We start from the raw sequence: 19,975 nt of genomic DNA, 5'->3' as shown, positions 1-19,975 counted from the left end.
GGTCCTGAAACAATACAGCCGAAACAAACTGGTGTATCCTCACACGGCCCCACTGTGTTACATTAGTTTATTGGTTGGGTCTTTGTCAACCCTAGGATCTTTGCATGATGTTATGTATTGTAGAAACCACAGACTTAAGGGAAACAGGAAAATGTTGTCTTCCTCTTTGCATTTTGGCTATATGATGAGGAAACATTCCTCAGATACAGGTGTCTGGGGAGACCAAGAAAGAAATCAATATATATCGAGTTAGGAAATCTGTCCCAGTAAACTGAATACTCATCATCTGTCTTTGCTTCTGGACTATTTTGCTTTATTTTTTTAAATCTCACCTTCCTTCATTCTCTTGTAACTACTAACAGAACAGAGCATGATTTCCCTTTTCTATTTTCCTTTCGTAGCCACTTAGGATCTTGTATCTTTGAAAGCTGCTGTCCATCAGAGATTGCAATCTGCCTTGTATAGTTCTCAGGCATGTTTAAATCTTCTTTTATCCTTCAAAGACTGGCTGAAAGAAGTGGCAGGCCATTATTTCAGGCTGTAGCTTAATACTTAGGCTTAACAGTGTATGATCTCTCTCCAGCCTTCACCAAAGACCTTCATTCACTGAAGGTCAAGGTATTAGAGCGTTATTTTTAAATATACTCCCAGCAGTGAAGAGTTAAAAATAGACTTCTACGAAAATGTACAGTAATTGGTTAAACCTTGATAGGCATCACATGAGGGTGAAAACTCCTCCCAGGAAAAGACATCGCAAAAGCAGCTTTGACATGGATTTATACTTAGAAGAGCAGCTGCAGGCTTACTGGGAAGGAGTTCACAATATAGGCTCTTGGATTATTAGCAGAAAAACCAGCTTGATTCTGGAAAGGAAGGGAAGGAGATACGAGAAAAAAAAATTTCCTTATCGTGATCTGCAGGTGAATTCCATGGATCCTCTACTTTTGAACAAGCACCAGTAGACAGAAAGCTTTAGAAGATGGAGCTGGGAAAGGCAAAACTGCTGAGAACTGGCCTCAATGCTTTATATCAGGCTATCCACCCTGTGCATGGAATTGCCTGGACAGATGGGAAGCAAGTGATACTGACTCCTTTATACTATCATAACGGAGAGCTAAAGTTTGGAGACTCAAGTGTTGTTGGTCAATTTGAACATGTTCATGGGCTTTACTGGGGCCCATGTTGCTCTACAGACAGCCCAGCTCTGCTCGCTGTTCAGCATAAAAAGCATGTTAGCGTTTGGCAGCTGTGCTACAGCACTGCAGAGAAGAACAAACCCTTGATTTCTCAGACTTCTGAAGTTGGTGAGCCGTTTCCACTGCTTTCCCAGGGCTGTGTCTGGCATCCAAAGAAGGAGGTCTTGGCTGTGCTTACAAAACGAGACGCTTCAGTCTTGCATGCCGTTCGTACTGACAATACCAGAGTTAAGGCAGATATCAAGGGCAGCGGGCTTATCCGCTGTGCTTGCTGGACTAAGGATGGTAATCGCTTAGTAGTCGCTATAGGCAGTGCCCTGCATTCCTACATATGGGATGATGCTCAGAAAACTCTAAATACCTGCTCCTTTTGCCCAGTCTTTGATGTGGGAGGTTATATCTGTGCTATAGATGCCACACTGGATTTCCAAATTGCTGTAGCTACAGAGCTTCCTTTAGATAATATCTGTGGTTTGAATGCGGGCATTGCATTTGATTTGCCATCTGGTACAGAAACTGGTTCTTTAATCTCACAGCCTGCTGTGGTGCCTGGTGATGAGGAATACTCCTTGGACCTGCGAAGAAAGTCCACAGATTCAGATAGATCAGGTGTTGATTCAATTGCTTCTTCTTCATCAGGTCCCGTGGATCTAACCCATATCCTTGCAAACCACCGCCAGTCTGATCCCGGTCCTCTTATTACTCTGAAACGCAAACACTCTGCAGCAACAAATGGCCAAGATTCTTCTCACTTGATCTTGGTGACCTTTGAGAGGAAGGTAACCACCACCAGAAAAGTCACCATCCCAGGTATTCTGGTTCCTGATATCATGGCTTTTGACCTTAGAGCTCAGATAGTGGCAGTAGCCTCGAATACTTCTAACATTGTTCTGGTATATTCGGTAACCTCTTCCTGCATGCCTCATATTCAACAAATCCAGCTGGAAAAAAATGAAAGACCAAAGGGCCTATGCTTTTTGACAGATAAACTCCTATTGATTCTGATTGGCAGACAAAAGTTCCCTGAGCCTAATCTCATTCCATCTTCAAGTTCAGACAGGTATGTAATCCGTCTGGTGATCAAAGAATTGATGCTGGAAGAAGATTCTTCAGCATTGCCTGAGACTAAGCAGAATATGTTTTGTAACTTTGAATCCTCTGTTAATACACCTGGAAAAAGGAAGTTCTTTGAAAATCTTGCTACCGAAGACCAACTTCAATGCAGGGAGCTGTTAATGCCAAGAAGCACGGTTATTCAGTCTCCTAGCGGCAGGAGAAGATTCATCGAAGAAGTAAAGAGCCCTAGTTATGAGCAGAGCTCTTCATCAAGTGTGAGTGAGCCAGATGAAAGAAGGCTCCCAGGTGACCCCTCGGTGGCCTTGGAAACACTGGATGCTGAACCTACCAATCGTTCAGTGTCTCTTCTTGGTTTTGGAACACCAAACAGGCTTTCCAGCAGACCAACTTCCCCTAAAGTGCAGTTCAGTGTGATCCAAGAAACATCAAGTTCTAAAAACAACAATTTGCCAAGTGAAAGAGGAATGAGTCACATATCTAGAAATTTAGAGAGACTTTGTGGCAGCTTCAATGAGTTACAACTGAGTCTTTCTGAAATAACGGACTTCGCCAAAAATGGGAGGAGGATATCTTTAGCCTATCCATGTTCACAGGAAGCACCTGTTGTTCATATCACTTACCAGGTAACTTTTTGATCAGCTTAAAAATATTGTGATACGACACTGAATTTTTAAATGATCTTGTATTTATTTAGCTTTGAATCCAGAGGATACAGTTTAATTCTTATCAATCCATGAGAAATGTAACCTAAGTTTGGCATCAAGCTTAATCTAAAATGTTATTATGATTTGTCATTGAATCAATAACTCAGGGTGATGTGGGTAACTAAGAGGATACTTCAGGTGGGAGATTTGTGTCTGTTCAGTCTTATTTGATTATGCACAACTGTCTTGGATGCTAGCAGATTTTGTGTGCATCTATCAAAGAGATAGAACAGAGCCAAACTGTTGTTAGTGTACAAAAGGTTTATATGTTAGTTTAGTGTAGACATGAGCCTATGAGTAGGGGGGTACAGTAGCCTACCAGAAACATAATAAATTCAAACCTGATCTCAAATCCAAAGTTTCAAGACAGCTAGACTCTCATGAAGGCTGAAACAAAGTCCTGAATCTCAATTTATGGAAAACTCAATGGGCATGACACAGAGTTGGCTTATTTCTACTTTAATTTCTCACCACTAATCTTCAAAGAGCTGGACATACTCAACTTGTAAAACATATTACCACTTCAATTTTTCAGAAGAAAAAAACCAACAACAAAACAAAACCAAAAGCCAAAAACCTGTCAATATGTAATTATCCTTTCATTAAATAAATAGATGAATGTCAAGTCATCATGTTCCTATCTCACCCTTGTTTTGGCAAAATTCCTACTGTCCTCAATAAGAATTTCAACTAAGGAATGTAGGTTGGGTAATTATTTCTGGTTATTATTCTTAGTATTATTCACAGTAATAATAACATTATACTGATAGTATTTTTGGCCATGCTGATGCTAGTGGTATTGCTGCTAAAACTGGGGTCCCTTTCAGGATGTAGATGCCAATTATAAATGCGTTCTTAGCTACTGCAACATAAGCAGCATTATGTCAGGGTAATACATTACATTGTGATGATGCTGAAGTATGTGCTTCTCAAACAAATTTGACTTCCTTTTACTTTAACGGAATCCATACAGGCATCTAAGTACCCATCCTTAAACACTCATTAAGGGAATGGTGACTCGATTCAATCATATTCATTACTTTTTAGCAATTGTTTACTTGGCATTTAAGCAGATTATAATATGTTAGCTACTCTGGATAAAAGCAAAGCTTTCAATCTGAATTAGTAAATAATTTAACTTGAATACATTATACAAATCCTGGTGAAAAAACCAACATGTCTACTTTAAATAATTTAGGATTTTATTTGCCAAGAAGGAAGCCCTTCTGTTCTCCAGCATGTTCGAATTAATTCTGATTTCATAACATAAATCAACTTATTTATTTAGCAAGCACCACAATCTCTTGGATTCAATTGGATTAACCTTTCCAAAAAGAAGTTTTGTTTGTGACACGTAACATTAATCTAAGACCTGAAGTCACTGTGCACGTTTGCTTGCACAAGCAGTAGAATTAACTGTCCTGGGTTTTCTGTTGGAAGCAAAAAAAAAAAAAAAAAAAGACATGTTAGTGCTCCTAAAATACTGCTAGACTAACTACATCTAGCAAGGAAGTCTCTTCTTTATCTGAACAGGTTAGTTTCTTACTGAGCCAGCAGAAAGCACCGCTAGTACCGCATTATAATGACTCAGAAAAAGTGCCACTTAATGTCTTTCTGAGACACATAGCTTTTCTGTGTAAGTCTCAACTAATGCCTTGCATAGTTCAGCCCCTCTTCTGAAATCTAACAGGATCACAGCATGATGCCAAAAAATAATGAAAAATAGACTGATGGCAAAAAGGCCTCCAGACAGACAGGGAAATATTTGCTTCATAGGCAGCTAATAATTTTCTCAGAAAATGGTTGTTTTGATTAGTTTGGATTCAGACATCTGAACCTTGTTCCTCCTTCAGGAGTTGATTAGCGCTCTGTGAGCTCAGAGACCAGCTGGGCTGTGGGTTCCAGCCAGGCTCTGTGTTCACAGTGCAAAGAGTCAGGAAATAGCTTTATTGCCTTATGATATAAATATCAGCCTGTGGAAAACATTCTAAGCTTTAGGAACACTGCAGTCCAGTCAATAATATGGCCATTATCTTTCAGCTTTTTGTGCCAAGTGCATGTCTTCTTAAGTGTTTGTATAATCCCCAGCACGGCAGAGGCTCAATCTTGATTGAGAAATCTATTGTACTATGAAATACGATGACCAGTACTGCACAACCATATTTATGCATTAAAAACATGAAATGAAAGTTTGAAACACAATAGATAAAAACGTAGCAATAATTAACGGGCAATTATGAACACTGTTTTGCAGAAGCATTATTGACATATCTGTGCATGTTTCCAGTTCTGCTTAGGAAACCAAAATATAAAACAGAATGTGTATTACTTAATAATTCATAATGTCTGCTCACTAAATAGGCTTCAAAACCTTTGTTTATTCTGTTAGTGCTAGCCTACCTGTAACTCATCTGAAGTCACATCCAGGCAGTGCTACCAGAATTTATATTCTTTGTAGCCCTTAGCCATAAAAGAAAAACATGATCACTCACACTTTGGAAATGTCACTGCACTATCACTTGTGTAATGGCATTCAGCCACCAGAGGTGACTTGATCATTCAACCCTGAAAAGCAAATATTATTGCTCTTTCATCACATACAGATTTGTGATGCAGGATAGTGTGGGAGGGCAGACAAACAAAGACAATAAGAGGATATTATTTTAAAAGAAAAAAAAAAAAAGAGATGAGGATCTGTCGCAGATTTGTGGCTGTTTCATTTTGCGAAAAGATACTTTTATCATCCCCAGAAAAGAAACAGCTGCAGAATATTTAAACTAGCCTCATTGAAAAGCTAATTGCAGTGGAAATAAAGCCAATCTGGATTTGAAATTAATGGCATTTAGGCAAACCTCTCCAGGAGGAATAAGATTCATCTTAAGCTGAAGAGTATCTTAAAACTCCTACATTTTGCTCACAAGCAGTATTATGTCAAAAGTGTATATCACTGAGAGCATATATGGCATAATTAAACAGGAAATAAATAACTTTTCAGCAATTAGTCATGATGATTTCCTTTTCTTAGTACTCACCAATAATTGTATACAAGTCAGTTTGTACTTTTATAGTGTCTTCATGCAATCTACTATGGGAAACTTTATTACCAGGGTCAGCTATAAAATAAACAATTTTTTTACACAGAGCTGAGAGAGACAAAAAGGATCCAAACATATGGCAATAAAGTTCTTCTGATAGAAATACATGAAGTAGAGATAAAGAAGGGGGGTATAAGGGTTGCACAGTATAATGAGCAAAGACCAGGCTGCAATGATCAGCTGTAATAAGACCATGAACCTTTCTGAAATCCAAAGGGCAATTTTGACTCAGGTTGAGCAATAGAAAGTAAGTCATGAAAATGATGGAAGAGGAAGGTGATATGACTGCTCCCTGGAGTAAGAAACTAGTCAGCCATCCTGAAGTTTAGAAGGAACTGATTTAGGATGACCATAAAAGAAAGACCTGCAGTAGTCAAGAGAAGGTGTGATTAATTCATGGATAACATTTTGAGCAAAGGTTGAGGAATTTGTTAAGAACAGATTCTGACAACAATGTTCTGAAACTGGTCAATAGCAGACAAGCAGGGTTTGTAGAGGAGACACAATAACTTTTATTAGAGCAGATGGTTTGTTTGTTGGATACATACATGCAAAAGGAAAGGAATATGTAATGTCAAAAATGAATCTAAGTTTTTGCACTGTGCAAAGAAAGTAAAGATCTGAGTCTAACAAACTCCACACTCAAAACATAAAGACCTTGAAAGCACAAGCGTGAGAACAAAGGGTATATCTTAGATGACAATATACCTGAAACAGTAGTTGCAGCACTATTAACAGGGAGCCAAGAGTAGAGAAATCCTAGCACCTTATCATCTGAAAGGCTGGTGTGCACTATAAACGCAAATTGCACTGGGATTTAAGCACCCCTGAGCACCTCAGATCTCTTCCAACATAACCATTTTACAGGCTTATGCTTCTCTGACAGATTAATTAGGGTTGCAATTGGAATGTCCCACATAAGGGCAAGCAAAACCATTAAGATCTCCCCCAAAATAAAATCAGGATCCACCAAAAATCAAACAGGAATCACAGCAACAGTAGAAATTGTGACAGGAAAGGGGAGCAGAGCAGGCTGCCACACCTAACTAATGCTACCTGTGGCAATGCTGCACGAGGCTTAGTGAGACACAGTACTTTGAATGTCAAAAATCATAATTCTCATTCCTCTTCAGTGCTCTTCCTTAGCCATCTCACTCTCTTTTCATTGTCTTCTGGGCCAGAACACCCATGTCTGTTTAATTTACTAGTTTTTTCTCATCCCACACAACAAATGTGGGGGCAAGGCAAAAGCAAGCTGACTAATGGGTACTAAGGTACCAAAATCAAAATCACCACTGAAGCACAACACAAAGAGCTGAAATCAAGGGTTTAAGACAATGAAAACAGAATTCTAGGCAACTACAGCACTATTCATCTTACAGAGATGTGACAGACTAACCTGATACCTTTCCTTTATAAAACAACAGATTATTAACACAAAGGATATGAAGAATATTTAAAACACCTGTAATTCAGTACAGTACTCCAAATCATGCCACAGGGGAAATTATTTGTTCAACAGCAGAGAATAGGGATTAATAGAAGTAATATGAAGTGGTTAAGGAATTAGCTGGAAAGAAGATAGTAAACGGTTATAGCAGTTATAGTAATATAAAAGAAAACAGAAGAAATTTAGTAGTGGGTTTTCTTATGATTGATCTTCATGCTAACCTAAAAGTTTCATTAATGATCTAATGAGATATGCTAATAAAATCCATGTATGGCATAAAGTCAGTAATGTTTTCAATAGAGGATCAGGATATTGCACCTGTAATTTGACGACCTTAGCATCTAGAATTAAAAAAATGGATTGAAATGAACTAATATGAAGTGTGTGGTGATATATTCCAGGATCAATAGAAGGAATTTCTGCTATAAACTGGTTATTCATTAGCTGGAAACAACCAAGGTGATGACAAAGGGTTGCACGTGTTAAGTGACTACAAGATGACTATGAATTAAAAATGTGATACGTTTATGAAAATAACAAAGGCAGTCTGCGGGTACCTCAGTGAGGTACATCCAGTAAGTAATGCCATATTGGGCAGCACAGCTGTGAGGCCTTATCTGGAAAACGTCTTACATTTCTAGACATCCATGTGCAAGAAAGACACATTCAAACTGCAGTCGATCACTAACTCAGCATTAGTAAAACAATTCTGATTGGTAGCATGTTCTTATTTACCTCACTCTTTCATCAGTCACTGAATTTAAGTCCATGAAGGTGATCTTAGCATCCAGGTGAGTGTAGGCAGTGCATGAGAAAATACAAGATAAATAGTGAAAGGTCAAGAGGCAGAACCAGCTGACTGCTCAGTGGGGTTCAGAAAAGTGATAAAAGGCCTGTTTATTTATCGTGCCGACATACGGTGTGTAACATCTAACCCAGGAACCCTTTTTGCCTTTCTAAATTATTTTCCTCTCGTATATATATTTGCATTCCAAAACAGGAGTTTTGAAAGACAATTTGGCAATGCTGTGACGGGCTGGCTGCTGCCCAGAAGACCCTTTATAGGCTATAAAATCTGATCAAAGGACAGGCTGACATGGATGAAGGAAAAGAATTCTTGAATTGATGGTTTCTTTCTGTTGGATTTTTGTTGAGGGAGAGTTAGACTTGGCATAGTACAGGGACTTGGCTAAAGAAGCCTAGTCTGAAAATATCTACTTATGTATGTGGAAATATGTTTGTTTCTTCCGTGATTATGTTCTTAGTTCACCAATAAACTTTGGTTTAGGATAAAACAACTAACATTAAGGGGTTTTAATTTGAGAATGGCAAGTCCTCTGGCTTCTATTGGAGATAAATAGCAACATAGCAAAACCAGATACATATTTTGGAAGAGGTGGATTAAACTTAGATTCGACTAGAAAATTATCTTTGTGTTAAGGCACAAAAATGGGAAGTGCTGAGGTGAGATTTTAGTTGTATTTCTAAATCTGTCATAAATTACTTCCATGACCTTGAGTAAATCTCTTAATCTTCCTGTGTAATGCTTTGATCATCTATAAAAAGGGAATACCAACAGTTTCCTACCTCTCAAGAAGGCATGGGTTTAAAACAGTTAATCTATGATACGACGTGTGTGAATGTATTCTTCAAAGAGAAGATATGTTATCATGACTTAAACTAAACACTAAACAGAAAAGGCTAAATAATTACAAGATTAAAATAGAGAAAGATTCTTGATCTGACAGAATTTGCCAGCAGACAAAAATAAATATAAATATGGTTAACTTTATCATTATGAACAGAAGTATATGACGGAGGGAATAGCTAATATGAATGCTCACAAGTGACGAAAGACTAACTCTGAAACTTAAGCTTTGAGGTCTGTACTTGAAAAACTGGTTAGGATCAAAAATAGACGCCAATGTCCCCCACTTCTAATGGCTCTTCCAATAATGACCTGCAAGGCTAAGTAGGAAACATACTAGAAGGTAGTCTAATCCCCATGTACCACTACTTAAGGGGCAGCTACAAAGAAGATGGAGACTCCCTTTTTACAAGGAGTCCCATGGAGAGGACAAGGGGGAAAGGACACAAGTTGCTCTTGGGGAGATTCCAATTGGACACCAGAGGGAAATTTTTCGCAGTGAGGACAGTCACCATTGGAATAATCTCCCCAGGGAAGGGGTTGACTCGGCCACGTTGGACACCTTCAAGAGTCGTCTGGACAGGGTGCTGGGCCATCTTGTCTAGACTGTGCTCTTCCTAGAAAGGTTGGACTAGATGATCCCTGAGGTCCCTTCCAACCTGGGATTCTGTGACTCTGTGATTCTGTAGTCATCCTTAGCATACATTTCCATTCAACTGATTTCCAGTCAGCAGAGGCAGAGCTAGATTGTTTGCTGATTATTCTTCAGTTGAAGTGCATCTACATGAAAAAAAAGAACCACTCGGGTCAAGGCAATGTGCCTGTCTCATTTACAGTCCACCCTTTTCTATAATTCACTAACTGAAGTTCGAATAAAGTCTGCTATTTCAACCTGAATTCAGGAAAATGAAGTAGTTGTTAGATGTGCTAATGCACAATGTGCAACAATGAAAAGCTTTGCACAGGCAAATAGCATCTTTGCAATGTAAATGCAAAGCACATGCTCACTGCTGAACATTCAGCCCGCTGAGTTTTAAGTGTATTTAGGTTCAATAGAATATAGTACTATATAATTTGAAGATACCTAAAAATGACAAAGAAATTCTGTTATATAGTTGTAGCTGTAATAAAAAGTTACTAAGGTTTATGACTAAGAAAAATATATTTCTTTGATGCATACTGTAGGCATTTCCCTATTAATTACACAGCGACACATTTCTGCTGTTTTGAATGGGGAAAGAGATGAGAAGACCTTGGAAAGTTGGAAAGTTTACATTTTTAATGGAAAGATATTTTTACATTTCTTACATATTCAATCAATCGTAATACATAAATAAATAACAATCAGCCATTGACTACCTGCATGGCCAAGTTATGATCAGGGAAAAATACTTCTGCAACAGTTGGGAGACATTCTGATTTACAGAATCCAATGAGGCTGCATGACAGCGTATGCACTGTGTACGGAAAAATGAAAGTCATTGATTTAGAAAGGTGGTTACACAGCAAATAAAGCACGTGTTCCCTGAGAGAGCAACTGAGTGAAAACCAGCACAATTAGAAATGAAGACAAGCATTAGAAGAGACATTTATTTAGTAAAAGGTTAGATTACTATGCACGGAAATAGAAGATGCAGTTGTGAATTCATTCAACTCTAAGTTCCATATTAGCAAGAGAGACTCAAGGGTATGAAGTAGACACAGACAGGGTAGGACTAGAACAGGAGTTAGGACAGATGACATCTTTTCAACCCATTCTAAAACGTTAACTTGGATCCCTTCTGAATGTACAAACCAGAAAAGTCTAGGACATGGGATAAATAGACTGTTCATTCAGATAACAAATCTGTTAAATCTGGGGGTATTGCAAACATGAGGGATGCCAAAGGGAAAAAAGTAATGCAACACATGGGAACTACTCAGGTGGGAGGTATGGAGAGGGAAGAACAAACGAAACTCACAGGACAAAGTATAGCAAGATTATTTAGAAGAAAATGTCCATATATACACATACATTTTATAATGGCATGGAGTCACTTGAAAATTTTTCATGCTAAAATGACTTTCAGATGATAGCAGATAGGAAGATATATATGCAAACATACATCAGCTCCATAACCATATAGCTCAACTATTTTGCGGTGCTTGCACTTTGCAGTGATCAGAATAACGGAACACAAAGGTGTTGATTCTCAAGGCCAGCTAAACTTCATGAAGCGCAGATATTCCGCCTTTGTATTCAAGTGTGTTCTTTCAGTGAATGGCAGAGCAAATTCCGGGGCTGTAAATCTATACATTCCCTCTCTCCCAGAGAAAGTCACAGGATTCCCAGGCTACCTTGTCATGACAGCTTTTCAGAGACACTGTCGCTATGTCCAGGCTCCCTGCAATTCTCTCTGTGCCAGAGCTGAGGTTGTTTTACTGGGGTGGAATAGCTGACCAATGACTATCAAAACCACCCACACGTACAACAACTGAAACTGAGCAGAGTACTCATTTGCTGTGGCAGCATCTTGGACTTTATTCCAGGCATGATATATTCCCTTCCACTGAATTGACTGCTCAGGCAGAAGGGCCCAACAGACACATATATGCATGACCTAATACATTATATATACAGGGCTGATGCAGTTTTGAGCTGCATAAGCACACAAAGCAAAAAGCAAGGAGGCGTGTTGCTCTTCACGTGGGACTGTAAGATTGCACTTAGAATTGCAGTGCATGATGGTGTCATCTATAAATTGCAGCAAAGAGAAAGCAAAATGACGAAAGAACTAACAGGGGTAAGAGCAGAGGAATGGTTAAAAGAATGCAGGTACAATGTCTAAGCCTTTAACAAGATCTTTTCTTTTACATATATGCATTTGAAGAAAAGTTTTTCAAATGGAGCAGTTACTGAAGAAACAAAAGATGTTCTCCTCTGTGATGGCAAGATCCATTTGAATTTAGTCCAGCAACTGTTTGATCTGCCTGTTATTGAAATGAAACATGGTAGGTTATTTTTTATTTCTGGTATCTGGTTTCACCTGAGATTTTTAGCATAAAAGTAGCATTTGTGGTAGAATAATTATCCCATACAGTAGTAAACTGAGATAGCTAACTTTTTCTCATAAATATGTGTTTTCCTTTGTCTGCAATACAACAGAGTGTCTCTTGAAATCACTTAAGTGCTAAGTAACTGCAGAACTACCTGTTACCAGGCTAATATGTTAGATGCCGGTACAGAGGAGGGATGAGAAAATAATCAGTACACAGTGTTACTTGCAAATAGAAATGCTTCCTTGAGACCTTTTGGCATTTAGTTTTGCCCATCTTTACAAGCACGTCCCAGACCTGACAATAGAATGTAGGCTGGAGACAAATTCATTCTCAGAATATGATATATATATATATGTATCATGTAGCACTTGGGATTATTTTAATGTAAAATGAACAATGAAGCTCAGTGTTCTAGTCTGCCAATCTCACATTTCTACCACCCACCACTGATTAACTTGTAAGGACAGAAGCAGCTAGGGAAATCCCAGCCTCAGACTAGTCTCTGAATTACCTCGTCCCTCTCTGTTCATGTGTGCCAGCTTCTCAGCAACGCACACTTATTTTTTAGCCATTTATAATGCTTCTGATGGCTTTTCTCATCACACTCTAAGTATAAGCCACACAACAGTTGTCTGTAATTATGATGTCCTTGCATGGTTTCCCCACTGAGATTCATAAATTACCCTCTGTGTTGCCCCTTGTCCTAGCCCTTGACAGGCTGAGACACGTTGGTTTAATCGGTATATTCTGTCTTATGAAAAATTAATTCAACTGTTGGTGAAATCAAAAAGAAAAGGAAAGTAAAAATATAAGCCATAGTTTTCTAAATAATGGCATGGTGCTGGCACCAAGGACAGTGGGAAAAAGGGATGTAAAAGATACACCATTTTGACATTTATATTCTGCTAATCTCCTTGTTCTTGATGAGACTGGAAGAATGAAGAAAAGGGGCTACAAATACAACGCAGATCAGGGGAGCTGCCTTTATCCAAGACACATTGGGCCATTTTAGTTTTCACCTGGCTTACAGCAATTTCTGAGAGTTGTACTAGAAAATAAGGATGTGCAGGTTTCCTATTTTTGTCAAAAATCTCTCTTGACTGTACAGTGTGGTGGAGGCATATATGAAAAAACTCCACTTGCCATAGAGGCCTGAGCTATTTCTCAGCAGGCTTCTGCCCTTGCATGGCACAGGGGATGCCATTTCTAACCTGTACTTCCAGTTCTTGATTTTGGAAACAAATGCTTATAATGAAAAAAGAGGTTTAGAATTCAATATGAAAATAATAAATAATGGGCCTAAGAAAACCTATTTTCAGCTCTATAGAACCGTTGAATATTTAGTATTTAATTAGCAGAACACCACTCCTCAATTTCATGCATTAGACTTCAGAGATATCAAAAAGAAAATGTCTCAGAATCGTTCTAACTTGTGTAATTCTGTTCAATGCGGTGCTCGGCTTTTCTGAAATTGAGTCTGTTTGTTGACAGCAAAAAGAACAACTGAAACAAGAAGGTTTCTAAAACCCACCAAAATCCTGAAAAATTATCAGCTTTGGGGCAGAAGTAATTCTGTAGCTCTTTATTCAGTTCTGACCAATGCAGGTTTATATTCCTAAATCTTTCCTTTGCCACAAGGCATGAATATTAAACGTGATGTTTAAAAATATCACTCCCATCCTTTAATACCGTATAATTAAAGGGGATGTAATGAACAGCGTGCTTGTATTGCAATGGTAGCCTGGCATTTTTTACTATGAATAAACACTTAAACTGGAATATATTGGGAAAAAGAAGTTCACAACTGTAGGCCAAATTCATACCCACAGTGAGGCTATTAAGATCATCAGAGTTATACGAGCAATGAACTTGGCCTCATCATGTGCACTTTAAGCCAGGACTGTAATACCATTACTTGTTCTAAATATAGCCTGTCATGTAGTGCCCTGGTATTAGCACACTGAAGTCTCTCTTTTCAGCGGGTCATCGTTGTAATAATTGTGCATAGCAAAAGGGTATTACATTCTGCACAAGGTTTTTCCACCATTGAAATATTTTGTGGTATATGCTTCAAAGCAAGTGTTACCAACAACACAGATAATTTCAAACATTTCGATGAATGAAAATGAAAAGTCCCAAGAGTGGGACAAAAGAGTATGCTTCATCAATTTGACCAACAATGTAACAATTTGGACAGCAGAATTTCCACTTTCAGGCCCATTGCTTATGGAATCTGAAGTCTGTCCACAATTAGAAGGAAAGTATTAAGAGTAGAAGATTAACGATTCATGGTTTGGAATGACAATCTTCTTATGATGTAACAGGTGACATGACAACATGCATGTGTCGCAGCCTGGAAGAGTACTTTGTTAATAGCATAAGGTGGGGAGATTTGCCTTGTCCAGGAACACGCTTTGTTATGACTGACAAAAACTAATCATGGTTCTTCTGGATTTTGTATACTTCCTTCTTTCACATTCCTTTTGAAAACACAGTTTTATTTCCCAAAATTAAAAACTTCAACAGGGCTTTCTTTACCTCAGATCCCAGCTGAAGGCCCTGCTCAGTAAGGACAGGATCATGTGCTCTAAGGAAAACATATGATACAAGGGCTCCCACAATGCTTTTCAGTCGCCATAGATTTTATTTTCTTTTTCATAAAATGTCAAATTAAAAAAACAGACAAATAGGAAACTCACTATTTTTGATAAGAACTGCAATATCCAGTCCAAAAGGATGCAGATTAATCACTAGAAAAACATATAAGGTACACATAGCTTCATTGTCAAGCTGAATTGCAAAGGAAAGTAAAACACAAAGGGGGGGGTGTAGGTTTTTCTGCTTCTGTGCAATACAGAAAGTGAACCTGAATGATTTTGATGTCTGTGTGTTTTAATCTTGCCTCTTTTTTTCTGAAAAAAAAAAATAAAAAATTAAGTATGTAATTCAAATATGTTCATTCTCTTCTGTATGAGAAGATTTGATAAATAATTAAAGGACAAGTAATTTTATTCTATCAGCTTTTGTAAATCATGATATCTTTTGTAAATCATTTTCAAGGCGTAACTTCCTTCCATTTGCTATATGAATTTGAAAACGTACTGAACAAGCTTGGCTTGATAGCAAAGGAGATGGAAACCCCTACTTCCTTCTAGAACAAATACAGCACAATCATTTTCTTTGCCAACTTCTTCAGTTTTTATGATCTCTTTATCATTTGGGTAGAGCAGATGAGCAAAAAGGATACGCAGAAGTAGATATCACTAGAACAACAGCCAGCATGGAAAGGCTGGCTGAGTTTTCAGAAAATGGAAATACTTATAGTTTATCAGAACTAGCAAAGATGCACCCTGTTTTTCAACTTATTTTAAATATGGAACAAAATGCCTCAAACCTTTCAAGACGTTTCACTCAGCCCCCCTTCACGTTTATACAAAGGTGTGTTTAGCATGGATTGTCAGACCGTAATGTCATTAGCGTAATAAGGCTTTAGTGCACAAAAAGCAAGCCTGCTCTGCTCGAGTGCTGGCTGACTTTTAGAAAGGTGCTTGTACATTTTACGTAACCAGAGCAGTACACTCATCTTCTTTTTTTTGGCTTAATTTTTGTAGGCTCTTCTTGGATTGTGCTCACTGCAGACAAGGACGGCTTTGTGCCATTAATATTCAAAGCAACACAAGAGATAATCATAAGGGATGGAACTGACAGTTCAGAAGTCTGTGGAGGTCACTCCTACAAAAAAAGCATTGCAATGCGACCACCGAGCAGAGTGACATAATTTCTGAACAAAGAACGCTAATGACCTTCTTTTCTAATCCAATACAGAGACATTCTGCAGTGTCAGAAACTGAGCGACTAGAAAGCTGTCTTCTCTACTTTCAATGTATTTTAACTTTAAAATCTGTGGCATGGTTACACTATAGCTAAATCCTAGGGTTGGCTGAACTCTCATGGTTTCTTCTGACGGATCAGAAGTAGAGTGAGGTTTACCACAGCTGTTGTTATTAATGGCTGCCAGTGGACTGGAGCAGAGAGACTAGCCTCTGCTTTAATTACGGTCAAGATGTTCTTGGAGAAACAATATTATGCTCAAAATCATGTGGTAACAACAAATCTAGCAAATACAGGTGTACAGTCCACAAAAAAAGCCAGAGAAAATACAACTAAAGAACATTTATATTAATTAAGAAAAACTGGGAAGGGAAAAAAAAAGAAAACTGCTTCAGGCTGTCTTTGCTGTTCCAGTTGGATCCCATGGAAACCTGCAACCTTTTCAGAAATGCTTGATTTTTACATGAAAATGTTCAATTACTAAAAAGGCTGCATCACTGTCTCCTGTCAGTATCTTACACAGCACATAGATTTATACATGCACACAGGAGAGCAAGAAAAAAATGTTGCAAGGTAAATTAAGGATCAAAGACTTCGAACGTAAACTTCATTTGGCTAAATGCAGGTGTCTACACTGAACTTGTCATCTAGACTCCTGTATGATCAGTCAAAAAAAGAAAAGCACTTCTAAAGCAGATAATTCATGATCTAACACAGATTCTAAAACTGATCGTGCTGAACCATCCCTATTAAGTAAGTTAATAAGTGCCTATTCCTTTCCAACCACTGCAAAAGCAAGCTAGGGTGACTAGTTTAAATACAAACATCTACATTTAGTCAGACGAACCTCACCGTCAGAGACAAGAGGCAATACAGATACATCTGAGGAGCAGGCAGACAGAGTCATGGCAGTTAAACTGTCATGATCATGGTGACAGAAATAGGCATAGGGGAAGAACTGAATGAACTCCCTGAGTTTTCTTCCTCTAAATGCAAAGGGGTGGGACAGGTATAATGAGCACCCACCTGTGTGAGGCCCGGCATTTTCTGCTGCTGGACAGGCCCCAGCAGAACCTATGGAAAGGCATGCCTGCTTCACCCTGTACATTCAGGGAAACATAAAAGGGATGAGACTTATTTAAGCTACTATGAAGACATATTTTTCATACTGGGCATTTTGGGCCTTGTTAATACTCCTGGAGAGCCTTTTTTCCCTGCCTGGGAACCATGGCAAGCTTGGTTATAGGGCACAAATATGCTAAAACCCAGTAACAATACTACACCCCGTGGCAAGGCTGGATCGAGAAGATAGATCTATGGTCTGTTTGAAGGCACTTTAGGGTTTGGAAGTTTGGCATTAGTACCATTCCAGTGATGCAGCCAGAAATCTCATGAGGAACAGTTTCAGTTCCTGAAATAAGGAAACAGTTGATTCACTGAAATAAATAATGTCCTTCTCATGCAAGTATCCTCCCAGGGACAAAGGAATCATCATTCTAAATTGCCTACAACCGCAGGTATGCAATGTCGCTGGATATATTTGTACTCCCTTGTTTGCAAAGATCTTTTTAAGCAGTGTCAAGGAGCATTCCTGTTTGTAAAAAAAAAAACAAACCCAAAATAAATCTGACCTTTTAACTATTAAACACATTATTACTTTACAGTTATTTGGTTAATTGGATTGCCCGTTACTTTGCATTAAAATTGTGTTCGAAAAGGTATTTGTATTACTACTGCTTTAAAAATGTGGGTAAGTTGTGCTTTCCTTCACTGAAAACAGCCCAAATCATTGAAATCAAATAAGTAACACAGCTGTTCACCGACTTAGGATGATGAGGGAAGACATGACATAACACATTTCAAAGCAGTACGTGGTTCTAATCCTGCAAACACACCTGAACACCATCCTTGTGTCTCACAACAGTATCTGGTACTCACAATACTTATGCTATGGCCAAGTAAAATAAAACTTAATTATAACTAACTAGAATGATGCGAGGATAAATTTTAGAGGAATACTTAGTCTCAACTAAAGGAAGAACAAAAAGAAGATTCTTCTCACAAATACTGTCTTCCACGGGTGGTAGCCCTGCTTGGTCCACTTGAAATGAGGCTAATGGAACACAACAAATATGTTAATAGGAACAGTCGTGCCCTCTGAACAGAGGAACTTGAGGGAAGATGGGACTAAGCCTATCGTGTTGATAACACACCAAGATACTTTTGTTTGTACTGTACAGTTTCTTTGAGTTCATTATATACATTATTCATAAAGTCTTCCTTGTTGCTAAAGGAATACTCACATTCCACCTTTTGTCATCTTCATGCCTTAGTGCCGTTGCAACAGCCCAAAGGGGAATTCTGAGAAGGTGAAAATCTTAACTAGCAGAGATCAGCAGGTATCTGGGCATCAAAGATGCCTCAGAACTTATAAATACCACTAGACACTTTGTTGTCAGTCTGTCACACTACCATTCTAATTTTTCATGTATTACTCTTCTATAAAACAATCTGAATGTTGAGAAGATCAAGACTGAAAGGAGCTTTTTTCAACAGCTATCAAAATTTGGTCTGGTTTGGTTTAGTGTAGATAAAAAGAGGCAAACAAACTTTGAGATGACAAAACAATTAGTTCCAGGGAATAACTGGCTGTAAAATTAAAAAACCTAGTTCTGTGATGCTTAATGAACTTTTGGATTTGTTATACTTCAGTGACATTGTTTTCCCCTGCTGTATGATTTAAGGGTTATTGAACCTAAGTAGGAACTAATATGCCTGAAGCTGTAGCATCACCCAGCACAATTAGTCTGGTAACAAACGAGGACCCGGTTCATCTTGTTGGACACTTACAATTTTATAGGAAGGTGTAGGAAAAATATACTATATATAAATTATAACTGTATAATGTTAAAGAATAGCACTCCCTATCCCCCACCCCCATTTATGCACACACTGTTATGTACATATATTTGAAAATGAGTGTTTAAATCATTCACATGTACTTAAAAATGGACAAAAATTGAATGAAGAAATATTTGTTTTCAGGTAATGACTTAGGAGTGCAGTGCAGTGCAGTGCAGAACTATCTTATATTGTGTCTATCATGGGGCTGTTATGTTAAAATTGCAACTAATAAAAGCACTAGAGGAAGGGCTGAAGAGATTTATGCAAAGAAGAGGATAAATTTTCAGCTTTAGTTTGGATAGAGAACAGATGGAGGACCAGTGAAGTAGAGAGATACAAGACGACTGTTCTATTAAGCACAAGCTGTACAGAAGATTTTTGCACAAACAGTGATAAAGCCATGTGGAAAGATAGAAGGAGTTTGTACTGAATGAGTTGAGCAGACAGTAGGCTGAGAAAAGCAGAACAGCATTGACTGAGAAGCATTCGCCATCCTCCAGAAGTGTTATTTTATAGGGTGAAAATTGATCAGTTTCTAAAAAGGGGAGTTTTTCAGATCACCTAAATTTCATGAAGGCACTAACCCCCTCTTTTAGGCTCCTTATTTCACCAGCAGAAAGGACAAGCTCCTCTGGAAGAATATAATGAGACTACTGGTGCTAGGTTCCTGCCCAGAGTGACCCAGTAGGGGAGTCTGTCTTCTGTAATTAGAACAGAGGAAAGCTAAGAAGACTAGGAGTTTAAATCAGAAGGCAAACCAGAATGACTATACTCAGTATGCCATACCAGCGGTGCTCAGAAGACTAAATGGTGTGTATACCAGCTCCTCCAAAACATTCCCCCTGTGGGGAATAAACAACATACCAGAAAGTCTGAATTTCCATTTTAATTACACTGTATCTTTATCCAGCACATTTATATGGATCCTAGGGTGGTATAGGAGTTGGTATATCTTCACTTAAAAGTACAATCTTCTTCAAAGTAAAGTTAAAACTTACCTAACACTTTCCATAACTTCGCTGCTAATCACG

General features: G+C 38.3%; 1 protein-coding gene across 1 annotated transcript; it reads left to right on the top strand.

The window, feature by feature from the left end:
• Positions 1-979: 979 nt before the first annotated feature.
• LOC104040334 (WD repeat and coiled-coil-containing protein) lies at positions 980-15,987 on the top strand. The gene is made up of 3 exons (XM_009502327.2): positions 980-2,896; positions 12,041-12,161; positions 15,821-15,987. Exons 1-3 carry the CDS (start codon positions 980-982, stop codon positions 15,985-15,987), a joined length of 2,205 nt encoding a protein of 734 aa, XP_009500622.1.
• The last annotated feature ends 3,988 nt before the right edge of the window (positions 15,988-19,975 follow it).

Source organism: Phalacrocorax carbo, chromosome 3 (genome assembly GCF_963921805.1).
Source record: "Phalacrocorax carbo chromosome 3, bPhaCar2.1, whole genome shotgun sequence".
Classification (NCBI taxonomy): Eukaryota; Metazoa; Chordata; class Aves; order Suliformes; family Phalacrocoracidae; genus Phalacrocorax; species Phalacrocorax carbo.
The sequence above is the reverse complement of the archived record's forward strand: the minus strand, read 5'-3'. Positions and strand labels throughout refer to the sequence as shown.

What these genes read in the sequence shown, in the direction of transcription:
- LOC104040334 (XM_009502327.2), top strand. Translation starts at nt 980, where the DNA reads ATGGAGCTGGGAAAGGCAAAACTGCTGAGAACTGGCCTCAATGCTTTA. An exon ending in TTGTTCATATCACTTACCAG is followed by an intron (nt 2,897 to 12,040) that starts GTAACTTTTTGA and finishes ATGCATTTGAAG; the next exon opens with AAAAGTTTTTCAAATGGAGC. An exon ending in TGTTATTGAAATGAAACATG is followed by an intron (nt 12,162 to 15,820) that starts GTAGGTTATTTT and finishes TAATTTTTGTAG; the next exon opens with GCTCTTCTTGGATTGTGCTC.